The sequence below is a fragment of the Theobroma cacao genome, chromosome 9, assembly GCF_053813885.1.
Source record: "Theobroma cacao isolate CCN51 chromosome 9, ASM5381388v1, whole genome shotgun sequence".
NCBI lineage: Eukaryota > Viridiplantae > Streptophyta > Magnoliopsida > Malvales > Malvaceae > Theobroma > Theobroma cacao.
Window position 1 is genome coordinate 31118216 of NC_142647.1, and position 22782 is coordinate 31140997.

Consider the following 22782-nt stretch of genomic DNA (forward strand, 5'->3'; position numbering starts at 1 on the left):
ATTTGTTGAAAAATTTATTTAAAAGATGATATCATATAAAAATTTATAATAAAAAACATATAAACATACTAAATTTTTATTTTAATATATAGAGGTAATTTTGAAAATAACATAATATTCTTAGTAAAATACTTATAAACCAAATGCTATAATATTATCCTCCTAGTATTTTAATCAATATTTTCTTTAATATATCAAATACTATAATGTTATTGCATTATAAGGCACTAAACACAATCTTATAGTTTAGATTTTTTTTTTGCAGATTTGTTATAGTGCTTTTTTTAGTGTGATTATTTGACAGAAAATGAAAAATTGCTATCCTATTTTTCTCAAACTGTAAGATGTATAATATATCCATTAAATTTGATGTAATTTCAAAAGACATAACCTTTCTATATTCAATTAATAGATAATATAGTGATATATATATATATATATTATATAATTATGTCTATCCGGAAGATAGTCCGAAACGGTTATCCTCACCGCCTATCAAGCTACTCTGTCCTTTTTCACATTTCAGTCTGAAAACACCCTTCAAATATATGATAACGCCTTTTGATGGGTTTTATGAGAGGTTTTAAGATGCGGGGTTTTACAAATGCTATTTAATGAGCACTTCAATGGTGTTGTGCGACCATTTAAAGTTGATCAACCAATACCTACCCCAAGCCTCCTCACTCTGTGTATCTTGGCGTAACCCATCGAGTTTTATCTTTCATCTCAGTTGCAAAGGGAAAAGATTTTCTGGGTTCGTCGCAAATGCTGCAAACGACAATAGTAATTATTCTAAGAAAAGGAAAAGGAAAAGAAGCTGGTGGCAAAGGTTCTTTTTCGACGATGACGGGAATTGGCTAGGTCTCAAGGACGACGACATGCTGGAGGAAGGCAAGGAGGAGTTTTCAGAGTCGGAGGAGTTGTTAGAGGGAGACAAATTTGAGGCATGGAAGAGGAGGGCTGAGGCCATAATAGAGTTGAGGGAAGCACAAGAGGATGTGAGGAATGAGGAGAGCAGAAGGTGGGAGGACTGGATTGTGGTTGGGGATGATGATAAACATAGTGCTGCAAAAGATTGGGATGATGATGGCCGTGATGATGATGGTCTTGGGGATTATTGGGGGAAGGATAAAGGAAACGGCTTGGTTAAGTCTGTCAGGGATTTGGTTCTTGGGAGGGAAGATGAGGATATCTTGTACGAGGACCGTGTTTTTCGGTATGCCTCCTTGAATTCGGTGAGCCACTATTTGAATTAGTTACTTTCGCTGATTCATCATTATCTAATGTGGTGAAAGGAGATAGGAAAAGTTGTTATGCTTCTTGTGTTTGTGTTTGGTATGAAGGATAAAATATAGAGAGAAAGGAACAAGGTAGGAGTAAAATTGTAAATAAAATGATTAATTTAAGAACAAAATATGTTTACGTTTCACTTTTGACAGCATTAGATTTAAACCAAGGAAAAGAAGGAAAAAAGCACTATTCTTCTTCCTTCATTTTCCTTCCTACCAAACATAATTTAGTGTAGTCTGACTTTTGACATTTGATGTGTTTCATCTTGATTGTGCATTAGCTTTTTTTTTTTTTTTTAATTTTGTTGTTTTCAAGGTTTATCTGCCTCTATGACTATATTATTTTAGTTTATTAACCAACGTTCTCTTGGCTACTGGTGGGCCTTATTCACTGGAGAAAACTACTTCTACTCCATTTATCCTGAAGTTTTTGTTATAGATTTGGCCGTTATACCAACTTGTAATCAATTTCTTAATTGTATTTGCTTACAATGAAGTTCTTTGGTGATCTTGCTTATAGTTAAGTCTTAAGTACTTATGTGACCATGGCCTAAGCTGTTCATACCTTTTTGTGACAGGCCAAGTTTGTGGCAGCACTGGTACTTATACCCTGTGCCTTAGATTTTGTGGTTCATGACTATGTTCTTATGCCATTTTTGGACAGGTATAAACTCTGGTACCAGTTTACATGGTTAATATTTTCATTCAAATGATGCTAGAAAAGAATGGGAAATTTTATTATTATGACTAAAGCCTGTGTTTCCATTCTAGTCTTTTTCCCCTTGAAACAGTATATCCATGGCTATCCTTCCTCTTAAACTTGGGAATGGCTTTAGTTATCTATCTATTTTACATCGTTCTAAGTGAAGGAAGGAGCAAGGTCCTTGTTTAAGTGAAGACAATTTCAGATTCTAGATGCAAATAAAAAATCTATATAATCACAAAATCTGAATTTTAAAGATGATCCTGTTTTGGTAATTTATTTGGCTAATACCTTGTTTTAATAATTATAAAGTGAATTTTATTGTTAAATACTTTTATGCAATGGTCAAAACAATAAATGAGAGGCTTTGTCATGATTAGATATGTGAAGACTGTGCCACTGGCAGCAGAGATGCTTGATGTCAGAAGAAGTCAAAAGCTTGAAATGGTTAAGCAACTTAAGGTTGAAAAAGCAAGATTCCGTTTTGAGGTGGAGATAGGTAAATCTCCGCCTCTTTCTGATGAAGAACTTTGGTGGGAATTGCGGCATAAAGCGTAAGATTCACATTGACTTATGCTCCTTTGTTAAGCTCAAATTCTTTGTGCTCTCTCTCTCTCTCTCGCTCTCTCTCTCTCTCTCTCTAGCTTAATTTTAAAACATTAAATTAATGATGAAAATTGTTCATTGTATATAAACCTAAAAACAATTGAATGTGTTAAAGAATGCATACTGTCATCCAATACCCTAGAAACTCTGACCACTTATAGCTGTGAAACATTTAAATTGCTCTTCTTTCATCACTATGTTAGGTAGTAGATCTCACCATGTAATTCACCGCTCGTTTGATAATACTAGTTTAGGAGTTCCTTTCCATTGGAGGCCGAAATTTTTTCTTTTGCTTGTTAACGAATTAATACTTGATATTCTGTCATTTATAGGCTTGTTATCTTATGCATTAGTTAGTTGTCATTTCAATCTACATGAGTATGCCTGCAATTTGCTTGCCTGCAATTATCTTAAAATAGAAAGCCTACAGATCAATGAGGCTGAGATACTTCTTTTAATTTTCTTTTTCCCTTCTTTCTCTTCTCTGTTTGTTATTTGATTACTGGCAAAATTTTAATGTAAAACTGGTGGAAAAGGTGCAAGGTTGACTTAAAATCCTCACGAATCTAATATAAAGAATGGAATTGAATGCAGGGAATATTATGAAAGATTGGCTGATTGGATGAATGAAATGCCCTTTCAGTCATGACATTGTTGGAATGCATCCAATTAATTTTCTGATATATAAATGTAATAGAAACATCTTTTTGTTAGCCTCATTGCCTTTTGAACTGAATACTATATTCTATAGCCAATGACCAGAGCTGTGATAAAATCAATTGCTGTACAAAGGCACTATCAATTCACATCAATCAATATTCTGATAAATAAATGTGATAGCAAATGTCTAATTTGGTAACGTTAATGCTTTTTGAAGTAAATACTCTATAGTCAATGACTGGGTTGTAGTATAAATCATAGAAACTTAGGATCAAAATGATGCAGAAAATGTTACAGAAAGTAACAAATGTGGAATAGAACTTAAAGTTGGAACACTAATTAGGGTGTTTAGATCAAAAGACCAGGATTGGAAGAACCAAAAACTAACTAAATAAAATCTTATCAATCCTTGTAAAAAGGTTTTGCATAGGCTATTAATTCTACCTTTGTGACGAACCTAGAATATTTGCATTTGATTACAAGTATATACTTTGTAATCACTACCCATCAAGTTTACAAGAACTAATATGCTAGTCAAGTGATTATTAGTAGGAACCTAAATAAAAGTCTTTATACTGATAGATGAAAGAAACAATTAGTCTACTATTGCACTTTGCTAAGGTTTCTGGTAATAATATTGAATTATGAATTGCATAATCCAAAATGCGTCATTTTAAAACCCCACAATTGAAGAAGTCCTTATGGAATTTTGCCAATAAAATTGTAAAATTCATTGTTTGGTTCATCTGGTCAAGAAATTGTTAAGTTAAAAGTGATATTTGGATGACCTAAATTGGGAGAATATAAAGGATAAACATGTAATTTTTCTCAAATTAAAGGTCATAAATTCTTTTGGGTTTCTAGGAAGTAATATAAGAGGTGAACAAAGAATAAGGACTGTAAAATAAATAAAGAAATGAAGTTGAACACATAACTTGTATGCTATTACAGCATGCATCTTTCAAAAGAAAATTATAACATGCACATATAAAGATAATAATATATGTCCATCATATTATAATGCTGAGAACTCTTTTGTTAGTGTTAATTGATTTCAAAATTTCACACATTCCTAGCCAGGAAAATTCCCTAGAAATTAATTTTCAACTAATTCACCATTTTTGTAGGAAAAAAACACTATAAATACATAAATTAGGTTATGCCCACCTAATACAATGTGAACTTTTGAGGCTTTCAATCCATCAGAGTAAAGGCTTTCCAACAGACTGATATTAACTGAAAATGCACTTTTGATCTTACATATGAAAGCTATACTGATGCATTATAATTTGTCTAATCAAGCACAATATTGTCAAGTATGCATTGTAAATTGAGAATTTTCCTGCAAATAATTCCCTACTACCCTATTTTATCAAAGCGAAATTTTGCTGTCCTTTTAATTAAATGCTTCAACAGGTTAGAGTTACGAGAAGAGTTCAGATTAGAGAATCGTAAAGCATTTGCCAACATATGGTCAGATATGGTATTCGGCATTTCACTGTTCCTTCTCTTACACCTCAATCAAAGTAAGGTAAGTACCCCTTTACAGCCTCTCTATAATGGGATTCCCACATTTGACCTTTTCTTATTTCTGTTTTGATATTTTACAAATATTGTCAGACTATTGTCAACGTGATCTAACAATCAACATAAGGATTCTTTATTTTATGTCAAATAGACGTAGGATTTCATTTGTTTTCCCAAGTAATTATTCCCTATTTTTATGTGAAAATAATGTTTCCCTTTAGATTTTTATATTATAAGTAGCTAACCCTACACCAATCATGGCTTTTTGAAAGCTGACGTATTGCCTGCTTGTAGAGAAGTAAGTGGAACAAAGATTGACAAAGTTTCCTTTTTTTGTTTTTTTCAATAAAAAAAATTGTCTGAAGTTTAGCCAAATTGAGCTAAATTATGTCACATGAAAATCCAATATGAAAAATATTTTTTCAATGCGACTGGAAGTCTGTGTTTTCCTTACAATTATTGTTTCTTTTCTCTCTCTCTCTCTCTCTCTCTCTCTCTTTCTGGTAGGATACTTTTTTCTAAATACATATTATTTTTGTTGACTTATGTTTATGACATTGTATGGATGGAACATTGCGAACATATAAGTCATAGATTAGCATAAAAACTGATATTATAACTACAATAACTACAAAAGCAGCAACAACAAATTAATCCTTCCTTCCACCAGGTGGTAGTGGCTATATGGATCATATTGTGCCACTATGCATGTTTAAAGATCTTATGCTCAGGAAGTTTGATTCAAGTTGATTAAGGAAGGAAAGTAAGGTAAGGAAGGGATATTTGAAGGAAAGGATAGGATACATACTTTCCTTTATAGTATAGCTAAAAATGAAGAAGAGAAAGGAAGAGAAGGGATTATCAAAATCCTTTGTTTGCTTAAGGAGTGGACAATGTAATTATTTTACATCAAATAAAGATTGGAATTACCACAACATACATACATACATACATACATGTCTCTGTGTGTGTGTGTAATTCATTAAAAGATAATTGGGCATGAAACTCCACCAATGCATCAGGTTCCACAAAAACTGTCTTTATCCCTCTTTTGCATGCAAACCCCCTACGGTTGAGGGTAAGGCTTCCATACTCATGAGCCAAATATAAAACATTTAAGACCGCAAGAACAATGATCAGAAAAATGAAAAGGATTTCAACCAAAGCAAGGGAAAATCTAACAAGACAAAATACTTAGCAGTAGTTGTAGGAATCAAGTGTGAAAGCCAAATAGTTGTTGCAAGCAACTGAACAAGAGCAATCCGGATGCCACAACTAGGTTTTGACGTTAAAGTTTACAAAGGTTTTATATACGTTTGTAATTTGATTGAGACCATAAGGGCATAACAGGCATCACAATATAAAATATTTAAATATGTTTAATCTTTTCCTTTCCGTTCCTTTCTCCTCAATGTGGGGGAATTGGAAAAATTGGCATTTGAGGGGAAATGGAGGGGAGTTCGGTATCTGTTCTTTTCCTTTTATTGCAAGTTCCACATAAGCAAAAGTATATGTTTCCCTCCTTCCCATCCTTTCTTTTCCCCTCTCTCCCCTTAACCCAAATGCATTGTAAGTTTTAGTGGAAGTTTATGATCACACAAGACTCTTGAAACACTATTCCAATTCATATATCCCAGTTTTTATCCTATGAGTGACATCTCTATCCATCCCTGAAGATAATTGTGGCAAGTTATTGAAATTGCTCAGCGTTTTAGCTTGTCTTTATTTGCATTTCTCTCTTCTGCTATTGCACTAAATTTGCATTCCAAATACTTTGTTTTAGAACAATTGGGTGGAAAACCCATAATTAGGAAAGTTTTTTGCTATAGCTTTGAATCCTACAGTTCTCCTGTTTTCATGTGTTGGTGCTATATTAGCAGGAAAAAGTCTACACTAAGATGAAATATATTTAATATGCTTGGTAAATTCATCAATGACTTGGGGAAAAAAAAAAAAAGGACTCAGAACTGATCCTTGGTGTAAACATATTGCTAATGGAAAGTAGTCTATCATTCTTCCATGAGTCCTTGCACAAGTAATTGCCTCATCATGCATGTCCTCCATGATTTGGTTATACAGCAATAAGAGCTTCTTTCTTTCCCAAGAAATTTCCAAGGATTTCTCTATGGCCACCTTAGGTTTGTGAAATGAATAAAATGGGAATGGAATAGTTATTTTATGGGAATGTAGTAGTGTTGGAAGATGGATCGAATATGTATTTTATGGTTTAGTTCGTCGAAATGGATTAGACTATGATTATCATCAACATGTTTGTTTCATTAGAATAATTTCAAGGAATATAATGAAAATAAATATAAAAGTGCCATCTTACCGTTTAATAAAAGAGTCCCAACCTTTTTTCTCTTTTTATTTTCTTTCATCTCTTCCTCTTATTTTTTTCTTCCTCGATTCTTTTATTTTTCCCCTATTCTGCTTTATCCATTTACCTTTCTTTCCTTCGTTTCTTCTTGTCTTTTTCCTTTCTAATTTTTCAATTTCCTCTCTAGCTTGCTATCGTGGATGAGCCATATCCATTTGTTGACAGCACGTTTGGTGGTTTAAGTTGCCAAATTTGATTGGTGGCAATGGTGACATTGGTAAATGAATAGTTGCTGGCCAAAAATTTCCTTTGGTCTAAAGGACAAGATCTCAATTTCATTAAATACTCAAGGGATAAACTGTTAAACAAATAGTGCTATCTATTCCCTAGGGGTTAATAATGGCTGGGGTGATGGGTGTAGCTATTCCAAGTTGGACTGGATAGCTATTCCCCATTAAAAATTGAACCAATCTTTGGAAAAGGCTCTCCCTCTGGGATAGATCTGGATAGCCATTCCCACCATCCTAACATGCTATAAGTACACTTATCTTAAGCTTTTTCTACTTTAGTAAAAATCATTTTCTGTGAGATCTCTTTATCAAAGCTCTTAAAAAAGTTAAGTAGCTTTCATGGTTGACCTTGTGTAAATACAAAGTTATTTTCGAAACATTAGCCTTATTTCTTAATGTTTTTTTTTATCATTGTTTTCCATATTCCATTGTGCAGCTCATCAATTTGATATCTCTATAATGGCATGGTTTTGTATGTCTCCTTTATTTTTGTATGCAAAAATTCGAGGCTGCGAAAAAAAAATCTTACTTTGGAAATATAATGTACTTATATTCTTTGCTTTCTAGCTTGTGCACATGCGCATGTGCACACACATACTTACACAGAGAGAACTAAATGAAAGTAACTTGTGCAAGGAGTTTATTAATGTTTATCAAGCATTTTTTTCTCTATTGATGCAATTTGTGGATTATTAATCAATTTTGTTGCTGTTAAACGATTCAATAATTCTTTCTACCATTTTATTTCCTTTATTCAACTATTAGATTTACTGTTCTATTTATGGTTATCATGAATGGCAAATTTCAAGTCAGTGGCTATCTTTGAAATATTTCAAGATATTTGGACTTGAAATTTGGCATGCAATATCTGCTTGAGTAAGTTATTCAATCCAATGGTTGGATCAATTAACTATTGAATTTAGAAAAAGTTACGAAGTAATAATAACAAGTTTTAGATCAGTTCTATTATTTAAGAGAAGTTTGTGTGGTTAAGTGACTATGTAATATAATGTATGTGCCTTAATTTATGAAATGAACATGAAGAATACTTATATCTTGGCTGTAGTTTGTTTAAGATGTTGCAGTAGCTAACAAATAACTAGCAGATAAAATAGCTCATTACATGCTGTGATAAGCTTAATAAGATCTGTAAGCTGCCATGATTAAAAATAATGCTAGAATTGTTAAGAAGCATGGATTTGGATATTTGATATAGGTGGTTTTGATATGCTGGTTTGACATTATAGAATATTTTATATTTCTAATTGGGTTGAATTGAAAACTATTTTCTGTTATATCTTATGTTTGAATATGTTCCATGTGCCCAAAAGAATTTAGCATGAACTAGAGATGTCTTGATTGTCAAAATCAATTTTCTAGTTTTTTGTATACACAAATGTATGTTTGGTATATATTAAAAGTTACTTAATCCAAACAACATCAGTTTGAAACAAGGTGATTTTTATCACTTTCCCTATTTTGTCCCTCAGCTCTCTTTTAAATGTTGTATGTTAGAAAGCTGATTTCTCTTCTATTTATCTATTGAAATAGACTGAAAAAAGAAAATTTCTCGTTTTTTACTAAGTGCAATAGTTTGTAAAGGAATTTGTATCCCTCATTATGGCTTGACCTTTGCCTAACAGAGAACAGATAATTCAGAATAATAACACTCATTAGTAATCTGAAAATCTCAATTGCATAAACTCAAATTTGAAGCTTTCTTAATTCAAATTCTCAATGTCAAAATAGCAATAACCAAAATCTAACTTCCAAGTTTAATAAAACCTACATATATGAGCCTAAGTGTTATCTTAAACCCATGGAAAATAAAGCCACCTAAATACCAAATGACGTCCAATAAAAAAAAAAACAAATAAGCCCACAAAATAGATTAATTATATTTGCTAAAATTATGCCAAGAATAGGCATTCTTCCAAAAACTTGCAAGATTGTCTTCCATCCCCGGTTGAAAAGAACTCAACTCCTGAGAGTTAGACTGCCAATGCCATTCAATGAGCTTAGAATCTGATTTGCAAAACTCATTAGCAGTAATCCAGGAAGCATTTGAGATTGGCGACCTTTCCATTGAACTAGATATCATTGTAGACAACCATTAGTAGAAACTACAGTCTCCTCATTTAAGACAGCTGGAATCTCCTCCTTTTTTAGGTGGAAACAATGGTACCTGTGCAGTGGAGTTCCAGCAAGATTACTAGAAGGCAGTATAGCAGGCTTAAAAGTATTCCTATTACTTAGTCCATCAACAACTTTGATGTTTGAAGAACAAAAGTATATTCAATTACAAACTCTACGCTTCCGGACAGTTAGGATTGAGGTGCTTTTGTGACTGAAGAAGCTTCAAAGCTAAATGATCAACACAAACTTAATGGGCAGTGAATAGAAACTCCAGTAACAAAGAGACTGGGCAACAACATAAAGTTCTTTTTCATACGTTGAGTACCTCTGCCTAGGTTGTCAGTTTCTCACTAAAGAAGGCTATAGGATGACCTCCTTGACTTAAGGCCCTGCCTATGGCTATCCCAGAAGCATCACATGCTACTTCCAAGACATCAGAAAATCCAGATGCGATTATACAGGGGCCTTAATCGGTCTCTTTTTAATATCTAAAAAAGCAGTAGCAGCCACAGGGGTCCACTGCAATTCACCTTACTTAGGACACTTAGTAATAGGATTTGTGATAATGCTAAATGTCCTAAAACTGCCAATAGAAAGTAGCGAAGCCATGAAAACTACAAGCCTCAGAAGTGGTAGGTTCAGGCCTCTCCCTAATAGCATTGACTTTAGCAGAACAAACTGGTATGCTTGCGTAGATACTATAAATCTGATGGAAAACGCACTAGGTTGCAAAAAGTTAACACTCATTAATAACCAAAGTATTTCAACTGCATAAACTCAAATGTTAAGTTTTCTCAATTCAAAATCTAAACATAAAAAGTACCAATAACCAAAACCTAACTTCCAAGTTAAGAAAACACAGAGACACAAACACACATACAAAGCTTCATAAAACCTATGTAGTAAGCCATGGAAAAGAAAGCCACCTAACTGCCAATAAAATAAGCCCACAAATATATTGTCCAATAAAATAAACCAATCAAATAAGTCTACAAATTAGATTAAATCTTACTTTGTAGATTTATGCTTAGAATAGACATTCTAGCAAAGAATGTCCTGCATCATTACTGCTCATTAAAGTCTAGTATTTTTTTTTTTTTGAAAAGCTATTAAAGTCTAGTATGTGGCAAACACTGTGTGAGATTTTACTTTTTTCCTGTTTTAACAAATAGACTATGTTTTATAGGATCTATTGCAGGTAAATAGTTAAAAAGACTATGTTTTATCAGATTTGTTGTGGATAAATAATAACCTTATACTCGCCAACGGATTGTTGTTAAGCAAGCTTCTTAGCTTCTAGCTCAAGAAACGTATAAGCATGCACTAAAGTCTTGAAAAATTATAAAATTCAACCTTCTATGTAGGCCGAAAATGAGAGATGAATAATTCAGTTTATTAGAAATACTATTCTTAGGTTTTATAGTGGCTTAGTTAAATAAATATTATTTGTGTTGCTGAATGTTATGTCTATCCAGATTATTGTTCTTGCAGAAGGATGTATTACAAATTTTACCTTAACTTTCTGTATGCATCCAAATGTTTTGTACTTTTACCAGGCACCTATTTCTTTCTAATTTTTCTCACCACTTCCTGTAGGTAGCTTTGATGAAATTTGCAGGTTATAAAATAATAAGTAATATTTCAGATACTGGAAAGGCATTTCTCATTATACTGATTACAGACATTTTTTTAGGGTAATGTGCTTCTATCATTGCTTAAGGTGTACTTAATTATTGTTTATTGTACTTAGTTAATGTTGAATGTTTTAAACAATTAAATAGAAGTAGCTTATGATGAGAGATAATAAAATTCTACTTTTTTCCGATTTGAGATTGGATCTGAGTATATATTTTTTATATAACTTCAGGTCTTATTAGATAAACAATGGTTAAATCTTAATCAAAAGAATGTAAACTCATGCCTCCTTGAAATATTGATTAAAATTGGAAAATGAGTTGATCTTTACTTCTGGTCTCTATCAATTGGTAAAATTCCTTGAATGTGTGGTATTAATTATAATTTCTTTTTAAAAAATTTTCCACTCTGTCTTAATTTTTATATAGAACTGCAGATATTGCCAAGTAGGATTCTTGAGTCCAAACTTGCCGTCCTATACTAAAGAAACATAATTATAGAACAGGGGTGTGTGGCACTTCTTAATTTCTATACTATAACTTATGACTGGCATATCTGCAGGTATCATTCTGAATCTGGTTGGCAGACTTTGTTAGAGATAATTGTTGAGCATTATGGACTGCAAGTTGATCAGTCTGCTATAACCGTTTTTGTCTGTCTGATTCCAGTTGTTGCTGATGCATGTGTGAAGCTTTGGGTATGTTTTACAAACAAAATCTTTGCATTTATATTATTGTTATAATGAATGATGGCTACAAAACCTTAAGAAGACACGGAAATGTATTACTTTGGGCTCCTTATCAGTGACCTTATTAATTTATGCCACTTCACCATACAGTGACCTCTTTTGGCCTATAAACACTTTAAAAAGTTCATAAAAGCTGAAGTACGAGAAAATGGCGAGCTTGTTCTGGACATGTAGTCTTTTCGTAGGTCAAGATTCACACTTATGATAAATGGTGTTAAGAATCTAGCTTCTTACTATTGCTGCTTGCTGAATTCAATTTAGCTTTCTTAGATCAAAAGAGGATTAATTCAAATGATCAAACTATGAATGGTACAAGTAATCTGAAGAAAACAATGCTTGGTTGGCCTTCATATGTTCGTATTTTGGTGATCTTAAGCGGTATATTAAAGAAAGAATGTTTATGGTGGATAAGAAAGCAAGATTATAATTATAGTTTGTAGTTTACAATTGTAATTCTGGTCAGAATGGTTTCTTTGTTTCCCTTCTTATCTTTGTTTTCTTTTCACTTGAAGATAAAATGGATTATCATAAGCATGAACACAGGCTCTTGTATGATTGAAGATCTGTTTGTGTTATTAATTTTCCCTGTAATCATATTTTGGGTGCAGTTGTTCAAGTTTCTCCCTAGATTATCCCCAAGAGTTGCAAATATATTCCAGGAAATGAAACGCCACTAGAGATTTTTTTTTTTGGGGTTCTTTCATCATTTGTGAGAATATTAAACAAAATAACATGTGCAGTTGTTATACATGTTTTTTGGTGGTTGCATTTATCTTTCTTGTAGAGTTGTGCTGGAATTTTGTAAGTATGAATTAAATGGGGAAACATCAGATGAAAGGTTTTTCTAAATGAAGCTTCAAATTTCTTGTGAAGATAGGAGCTTACAGTGGTTCAGGTACTTGATATGTCACGTTTTTATCATATACGATGACTTAGTGACCTGAAAGATCAAGTAACTAGTTTCAACATTCAAGTGCCTGAATTCAGAGCTAGCTACAAAAGTATTTGTGAATAACGGTTTTGGTTCGCATGATTGGTGGTATGACAGATCCATGACATTCCCTCACAAGATGGTTCTTGATTGCTTCTTCTACAAAGTGTGCATTTGTTTCTTCAAGTACCAATTTATAATTCTGCATTTTGTTTTTCTTTAAACAGAAATTTGTTGTGAAAGTAAAACGTGTTACTCTAATACACTGAAGAAAATTTAACATTGAGAAAGTAGGTACTGAATTTTTAGTTTTCAATTTTTAATATAAAAAAGTACTGAATTTATTATATAAATTTTGCTTGGTGTATTATTGAAAATTAAATGGACATTACCCTAAAAAGTCATTAAACTATTCATGAAGACTCGAATAAGTTTTTATTTTTTTTACTGTTTTTAATTAAATATTTATATTTTTATTTTGGATTAAATAAGTTCTTATTAAGAATGGTTCATTAATTTTTATTAATTACAATGTTATATATAACTTTATGTTACGTGATGTTAACGTGATACGTGGACCTGTTTAGTGGATGATGGAATGGTATGATGATACAATCACATAATATTTCACTTTTTATGTCAGTGTTTTTTGACAATTACAGATAATGAATTGTTAATTATAAAAGTGTATTTAATTTAAAATAAAAATGCAAGGATTTGATTGATTGTAATAAAAATAATAATAATTTATTTGAATTTTTTTGAGTAATTCAATAACTTTCTAAAGCATTATGTCAAAATTAAATGTTAAGTAGATTTTTTTATTGAATAATGATAAAAGTTTACAAAAGATTCATAAGTAAAAAATACGTAAATAATGTAATTAAATGATATTTTTTTCTTGAATAAATTTTGTTAGATATGTAAGCTCAATGAATAGGTAACAACAAGAAACTACAGTTGACTATAGCACTTTTATAGTCAATTGTAAACTGGTGGTTGGCTTTCAAAATATGAGAGTGATGTTTTACTCGAACTATAAAGGAATGCTAGTCAATCCTAGATCAAAAAAATTGTTTTCAAAGCTTGAGGAAGAGGTTTCAGTGAGGGTTCTGATGAATAAGTTAATTTTTAACAAAACTACTAAATTAAATGCAAGTAAATGATCAATTTTGAAATGCTTAAAACATTTTTCAAGTGAAATCAAATAAGGGAAATGCAAGTGATGATGGTTGAAAAAGTTTAGTAAATAACCAAGCCAATGTGTGTAGAGTGTATGTCGGAGCACAAGGCAACATACCAAAGCAAAAGTAAAAATGATGACAAAAGAATTTTATAGTGGTTCAATTTTTTCAAATGCCTACATCCACTTTTTTTGGCTCACAAAGGAATTTAAAATCCACTGAAAGAAATGTGTTTTTTAATGGGATTAAGCATTAAACTCTTATAAATGCCTTTTCACAAGTGCAAGCACAACTCATATAAATGCCTTTTACTAGGATTAAGCACAACTCACAAATGGCTTTTAACGAGAGCAAGCACAACCCAAAAATAGCTTTTTAAGGTTAAGCTAAAACCTTTACAATGATGGATACAATTAATAGCAAGGTTCGCCTTTAAGAAATAGATTTTGCTAGGTGAGTACAATGTTGGAATAGTATGATATGTACAAAGATATGTGTAAAGAATAGGAATAAAAGTACAAAGAATTTGCAGCTCAAGGAGAGCTTAAAAGCTAAGTGGAGGAATGTGTTTTTCTTGCTTTAGCTTGGTTTTTCTTTCTTTCTTCTCTTTTTCTTCATACGATTTGATGCTTGAGTATTTGATTTTTTTCTCCACTCTTCCAACATTTAAAATGTGTTGGAGAAGTCCTTTTTATGCTTGGAAAAAATTTAGAGCCATTGGAAATAATTCTAGCAAGAAACTAGCTGTTTATCTTTTGAAACTTGTGTGCAACAGCCATCATCTGGCCTTGGGTAGTCGACTACCTTTCTCAAAGTCGACTATGGCTTCATAAAAGCTTGGATTTCACATGCTTATTGCCTTAGGGTTGACTATAAGCTTTATGGGGTCGATTATGGTTATATCTGTTGGTCCGAAATAAATGTGCTAGAGGGGGGATGAATAACAGTTTTTGACTCTTTCAAAAATTGACCTCTAATTGGAGACATGCACAATAAAAGAAAGAACTTAAAGATGAATAAAAATTGAAAACAGAACAGACAAACACACAGCTATTTATAGTGGTTCAGTCCAAGACCTACATCTGCTACCTTGATTGTTCAACTAAGGATTTTCCAAACAATCCACTAAGAACGGTGAAATTATCAAGCTTTCACCAAGCTTTACAATGGCTTTTACCAGGCTTAGCTAAAACCTTTCACAACGGTTTTTACCAGGATCAACCAAAACCTAAAGTTGTTTTTCAAAGGCTCAACCACAACCTTTCACAATGGTTTTTCACGGGCTCAACCAAAACCCAAAGTGGTTTTTCAAAGGCTCAACCACAACCTACAACAATGGTTTTTCACAAGATCAACCAAAACCCAACAACTAACTTTTCAAGGCTAAGTTAGAACCTATACACTCAATCAAGCAATCCAAGCTTGAATAAATCCCTTAGAGTGCCTTGCACACTCTAAGTAATCAAGAAATAAAGAAAATATGAAGTACAATTGATCACCTAACTGATCTAAGATGTACAAAGCTAAGCTCAAACACTTTTTCAAAGGATGAGAGTGAAATACAAGTGTAAAGAGAAGGTTTTTGGTCTTCTAAGCTCAAAATCACTTTGGATAACTTCTCTCTCCTCTTTTTGACTATTGGAAAGGCTTTAAATACTTGCAAAATCAATTCTGGCCATTAGAGACAGAAACTAGCCGTTTCTAGTCGTTATTTTGTCTTCTAGTATTCAATTCAAATTTTCTGACAGAATGATCTTAGTCAACTAACTGCGCTATTAGTCGACTAAGTTGTCTCTATCTTCTGAACCCAGTTTTTGGCAGTGAGCTCTTAGTCAACTAACTTCCTTCTTAGTCGATTAAGTTGTTTCTATCTTGAAGTCCAGATTTCTGGCAGTAGGCTTTTAGTCGACTAACTTACTTCTTGGTCGACTAAGTCTTCTCTGTCTCTCAATCCTCTTGAGCCCGCCAACTTCTAATTTGAATTTTAGCTAACTAACACCCTTCAGTATCCAACTAAGAGGCTTCTGTTTGTATCCAGCACCCGCTTAACTGATTAAATCTTGTGTTAACCAGTTAGGACTAGTTTGTCTTCATTAAAGCTCTTTCTTCTTTGCTTATTTAACCAATTAACCCATTTTGCAACTGCAAAAGCATCTTGACTTACTTTCATATACTAAATATATTAATGAATTTAAGCTTTCTCCTGCACACTTAAACAATATAATTAATCATCAATGAATGAGAATATTTTGCTATCATAAAAAACATATAGAGTCAACATTTTCTATCTCTTATTTTTTATGATGACAAAACACTCCTATATTAATAGTGCAATGTCTATGTTCAATATAAATGCTTCAAATCTTTATGTATAATGAGTTGCTCCCCCTTAGTCAATGCATCTAGTTTTCTTTAAAGATTTGCAATAAACTATTTATGATATCCATAATAGCTAAGCAAGATATACAATGCCCATAGTAGCTAAGCAAGATATATTGAATAGCCATAATAACTAGCACATAATATTCAATAAAATCATAACTAAGTATCACACACATAAATTAAACATAAAAACCTATCACACTCAATTTAACTTAGTTTTCCTTCTCTCCCTTTTTTTTGCCATCATTAAAAAAGATATTCAAAACTCCCCCTTAATGAGTGCATCTAGATTTTCTTTTAATCTTTAAATCAAACTTTAATGAATAGGAATCATAAGCACTCATATACTTAATGTTAGGAATTTTAAGAATATGGTGCCCTGGAAAGCAAGTATATTCTCATGCTTAAATTCATTAAATTTATTTGTAATGAAAGTACATTTTGATAATAAGACGAAGAGTTTGTTTTAGTAAGCATTTATTATCTAGTTATTAAGGTACCAAGATTCTATTGAGATATTAAAATACATTTGTATGAAAAGTCATACATAAGAGACATGTATTTTAATTGAATCTAAAAATTGTTCACAGCCATATAATAAAGCTGGTCACTTTATTATGTTAAGGCTGTAGTGTCCAGATTACTTCCAACGAAACGAATGTGATTCATTTCAAGGGAATGATGAGTCTCAAATCATCGAAATGGTTGACTTCGAGAAATGACACTATAACATGAATTGGAATCATGTGAGAATCAAATTTAAGTTTTACCGTTACCTAAATCTTGATCTTGCACTTATGCATTTGCTTATAGTAGAACCGAAATCCTGAAGGATAGTGGACTCGTGTTTAATCTCTTTATAATCTTTGATTTATCATGAGCATGATCATCATAAAGAGTTGATCTAGACTCCGTATTTTGGGATTATAATTGAGATGAACATCTGGGAACATATATCCAGATAATGGAGTTCATAGCATTAACATCACTTTTAGTGATTTCAAGAAGATTGGTGATTAATCTAGGCCCAGTGGATTGATGAATTAGCTACTCATCACATCTGGATACTCAAAAGATTAGATCTAGAGTATTGAATCACTAATTGGATGAAATTTGAGACTAGGGGACAAAATTGACATAAAGGGTAAAACGATAATTTCACCTTTTGTCATTGGATGGTTATGAAGGTTCATAATATAAGGCTTGCAATTGGACAACTAATAATTAATATCAAATATTGAATTATTTCTTGTAATTATAGTTAATCCAATAGTGCAACCATGAATCTATGGTGGAGTGATTTCATGGTTAATATGTAACGACCCGGAACTCCCCCTCGGGCCCGTGACAACTGCCGCGAGGCCTCGACAGACATTTTTCACCCTGAATGCCGATCAAAACCCCGCAAGGCTCTCGTATCAGCTTTCGCACTTCCCCGGTGAGCAATAGTTATCAAATATCAAAATTCAAGGGATTACAAATCATTTCCAAATCAAAACATAACATTTTGTTTTCTGGTTCACGGGGGCATTTTCGTCATTTCATTTTTTTTTAAAAATCTCAAAAACTTGCTAAAAATGTAGTAGGTAAGTAGAAAATATATATTTAATGATTTAAAAACAAATTAAGTATCTAAAACGTTCATTTGAAGTGAAAATTTGACCATTTGAATATAATAAAAATATTCAATAAAATAAACTATTTTCTTGTAAAATAATTTTCATAAAACTATCGGTACATAATTCTTATAGCGTAAAAGTTAATTATATTCATATATACTATAAAGCAAATAACCACAGCATAAATTTTCTTTTACAGTGACACATGGACGCACATCTAACCAAAATGCATCGGAAGCTGAAAACCTACAGCTTTTACCAATTCGAGTCCAAATGAAGGTTCTTGTCAAAGTCAGCTAACTATGGAATTCCCCGAGCCTGAAATGTGAGGAAATGAGGGTGGTGAGATTATAAAATCCCAGTGAGTAAGCAGATACCATCTAAACTATCTAAAGTCGAGTAAATGGAGACATTTAAAATAAATCATCATACTGTAATTTCATTACCTTTCAACTCATTTCAACCAAATAAAATCAATTCATAAAAATCGAGTAATCAACTTGGCTTATGAATTTCTTAAAACTTTGGCTCGTGCCAAAACTCATACTCAGGGATGCCTTGCACGGGGCATCCAACCGAGTCCACCAAGGCTGTTAAAATTTTTGTATACACTTAAAATATATTTTTAGTTTGAGAAAAATACAGCCGTTCTTTGACGTTGGCTGAGTTCCCCTTCATGTGGTGGTTTGGCGTGAAGTGAACCCTAAGCTTTACCCCAGGAGATACCCTACGCGCCTCTCCGTTCAAGGTAAGAATATACTAGAGTTTACCGTGCCCCTCTAATAAGCTGGTCCATAGAACCCCCTCTGCAGTGAATAATTAATATATAATCCACCAATCAATAAAATTCATTCTAGCATGATATGACAATTTATCGCAACCTAGCCTCTCAAGGCTAAATACACAGTATAAATAATTCTAACACCAAAATTAGTTTAGCCATTCATGCTCATTTATTGTCATAAGCCATTCAATTCAAAACCATAAATTTGCAACACAAGCAGGCAGTCTCCAATTACTCTATTTCAAAATCAGTATTCAATTTTTCAGAAAATTTATAAAATCGTTTTATAAATTCACAATTTCTCTTAAAACATAGCAATTTACCATTTAAACCCATTTTTCATAAAATCACACAATTGTATAAAACTACTCTAGATAATTAAGACGATAATAAGTTCACTCACTGTTCTAGGAGTCGATGTACTCCTAATCCCAGTCTCCAAGCACAATTTTTGTACTTTTACCAATGTACTTTGCTCACCACCTATCCACAATGTACAATACATAATTCATCACATCAATGCTTGACCATTATAAAATCAATTCAGGCTCGGTATATATGCATGATATGATATACAACTTATCAGACTACCGCTTAAATGCGGTGCTGACCTAATTCGGCCTATTATCTCTAATTTAACTCCAAATCAATTCTTCTCACTTTCTACACTCCAATTATACTTAAATTACCTTAGTGACTGTGAATGAGATTCAATTTATCAGTCCCGATAGCAAATTACGAAAATACCCCTAATGGGTAAAAATTTGTATTTTTGCTCCAAAAATTCTCATTATTTTTCTAGGCTCATAATTTATCATTTCTTAACCAATTCTCCTAGAATGAAAATCAAATTCATCCTCACTCAACACATGGTAAATTCAGCCATTAATGGTTGTGGGAGAAAAATAAATTCTTTTCTTATTGTTTTGTTCCTAAATATGCTAAACTAACTTAAAACACTAACATAACTTAAAATCAAATTAATCTAACAATTTTCTCTCTCCTAACCCATTTTTCAGAATTGAATCCATCATAATAACTCAATATTCAACCATGCAAATCAAGAACAAAAGCATGGGTAAGCTAGGTATCAAGGAGAACTAAAGAAATTCTAACTTACCTAGCTTGTTTCCTTGATTTCTTCACTTTTTCTTTGAATTTCCACCTAGGTTTTCTTGTTTTTTCCTTTGTTCTTCCTCTCTTTCTCTCTCTTCCTTGCTTGGCCGGCCATATGAAGAAAATGGGCTGATTTTATGCCTTTTTCTAAAGAAAAAATAAAATAATAAAGGTATGACACATGGCATTTTCTTATTGGTTCATTTTTAAAATTTTAAAATTTTAATCCTTTTTATCTCCACCACACAATTAGTCAATGGTCAAAATGAGGATAAGGAAGACCATGTGCTGGAAAAATGTCCTGGTGGTGGAAAATTACAATTTTGCCCTTGAGGTGGCAAAATTACCATTTTACCCTTTTACTCCAAATTATACCGAAATTAAAATTTTTCACTTCTAAACCTCAAATCTTGCTCCAATAAGTCAAATTATACTCCAATAAGTCAAATAGGGCCAAAAAAATCTTTTCTAAAATTCCCATTTTGTCTCCAGGTGGCAAATGACCATTTTGCCCCTAGTTAGCGAAAATTTCGGTTTGACTCCAAATTGATCCTCGAACTCCGAATCACCATATTAAACCATTATGGGTCTTTAAAATTCTTAATTTCATCGTGAATTCTCTATTTGATCTAGTTTGAGGCTTAAATCAACTTCGTTGTACGTCTAGGTACAATACCGACTTTTGTAAATTTTTCAAGACTCTCTTAGCATGCAAACATGCTGTCCATCACATGTATGTCATGACAAATATTTTATAGAGTCGGGCTTGTCATCTTCTCCCCCACTTGGATCAACCATATGATCCTTCTTCATGACTGATTTCGACATCAGGCTAAATATTAATATTTTAATATTATTTCATTAATAAAATATTATTTTATTCTAAAAATTTTACCTTGTCTCCTTGGTACCCAAAATACCTTATTATGCTTCACTTGACTTCCAAATCGCCTTTTATCTCACAAATTCTCCTCCGATAAAATTATTATTATTTTATTGTTATTTTCTCACTCTCGAAATATTTTATCATAAACTACTCCTTTCGTCTTTTATCACTTCTAAACATTTTAATTGATCTCAATTTGCATTCGATCAACTTTATTTATCACCATATCAAAGTATGGGGTATTTCAATCTCCCCCACTTGAATAGAATTCGTCCCCGAATTCCCGTCGATGTTGCATTATCAATCTCCTTCTATGATCCTACTCCTTGTTCCTTCTATGGGGACATTCAATTTATTTACCTCGTTCACCTTCAGTTCAATTAAATGCTTTATTTATGGCAATTATCATCCTTTGAAACCGGATCAGTAATACTTTTCACAACCATGATCTCTTATATCGAGACACTAAGCATGCCTTTATCACCATTATTAAATTTGAACCATAACTTCATCTTAATTATACTGATTTCGATCACATATCATACTTACTTATGTATATTTAATCATCATTTTATTAATTTGCTCCGTACCAAATTTCTCAACCTTAATTCATTCATCTTATACTGGTCCATATCCTTCCTTTAATAGAGTTCCATTAAGAACTTAAACAATCCAAGTTTTACCTTCAAAGTCACTCATAACTTTAATCGTTCATTGCATGTCCGTTAACACTTTAGCTCACTGACTTCTCTGGACATTATTTCAAAATCTCCTAATTACTGAGAACCATTCTTCACTTTAGTTAGTAAAATTATCAATTTCATATATACATATATACATGCATTTTCAAATGTCAACCTCTCTCTTTATGTATAGGAATCCATGTGTTCACATGCCTTGGTCTACATTCCCCCTTTATTCATCCGTATTCAAATCCTAGTTTCAATATATCGATTCTTATAGTGCATGTCAACCTTCTTATTATGCTTGCTTACAACTTCATATCATTCATATCTTTTCCAACCATATGTTTGAGTTTCCTTATACTATATATCATTGCATCACAATGTCATCTCCATTGAATTATAATCTATTATGCGTGTATGCTTTATAATCCTATTGATGCCTCAAAGATTTATCTTAACTTGATCATTTCATCTCATGCAATACCACAATTCCTAAGAGTCATCCTTTTTCCTTGATTATCCTTCATACCTCTACATTACCTTGTATATTTCTTGCATTACGATATTGATTTGTCACTTAAGACTCAAACTCATTTGAATCATGTATACCTCAAGCATTTTCGAATTCCAATTTTCGTAATATATATTAGGAAAGTTTCATTATCTGACTTCATTTTCAGGGTTAACTTCTATCATCCTTTGTTCCACTCCTTCATATGAACATAACATCATTCTTCCTTAACCAATTTATAAATTGTACTTGAAATTATAAAACTTAAAACTAGATTCTCCTCAAGTATTTTTCAATATTAATACCAATATCACTCTCAGCTTACAGCTTCCTTTTTATAATCACATAACTTAGTGCTTACTTTAACGAGATCCAGAGCAAAACTTCTCTTGAGTATTTCCTTGGGAATATCTATCTTAAACTTATGTCTCACAGCATGTGATCTCTTAACTTGTGATTTAGCCGTTAGGCTTCTCAGCAAGTTTTAAAAATTTTACGTTTCATACTTGCTGTGTATGATTAGAATCTCTTCTCAAAGATGTTTATGTATTCCTAAAACACTTAATCTTAAAGGTATATAAATACGTACTCATCCATTCAATCCCTAACTTATCTTCATAGGTTTCTACGGTAACACACAATTAGCCTCATGTTGTTCCTAACTCTTGTCATTTTACTGTATCAAAACAGATATTACAAATTCTCGTAATGATATTCTATATAAACTGATTTCCTATACCAGTCTCGTAATTCTTCCTTCACACTTTCA

At 32.3% G+C, this 22782-nt stretch overlaps 1 protein-coding gene across 3 annotated transcripts; it reads left to right on the forward strand.

Moving 5' to 3' along the window:
- The first annotated feature begins 464 nt into the window (after window positions 1–464).
- LOC18589167 (CemA-like proton extrusion protein-like protein) lies at window positions 465–12983 on the forward strand. 3 transcript variants are annotated; one of them, XM_007014027.3, is made up of 7 exons: window positions 465–1235; window positions 1868–1953; window positions 2373–2546; window positions 4675–4789; window positions 11128–11225; window positions 11728–11863; window positions 12523–12983. In XM_007014027.3, exons 1-7 carry the CDS (start codon window positions 615–617, stop codon window positions 12589–12591), a joined length of 1299 nt encoding a protein of 432 aa, XP_007014089.3. In that variant the 5' UTR covers window positions 465–614; the 3' UTR covers window positions 12592–12983. The 3 variants fall into 3 exon arrangements, with proteins under 3 accessions (XP_007014089.3, XP_088666383.1, XP_017983387.2); XM_088810257.1 differs by having other exon boundaries at window positions 12699–12983; XM_018127898.2 differs by having other exon boundaries at window positions 12788–12983.
- The last annotated feature ends 9799 nt before the right edge of the window (window positions 12984–22782 follow it).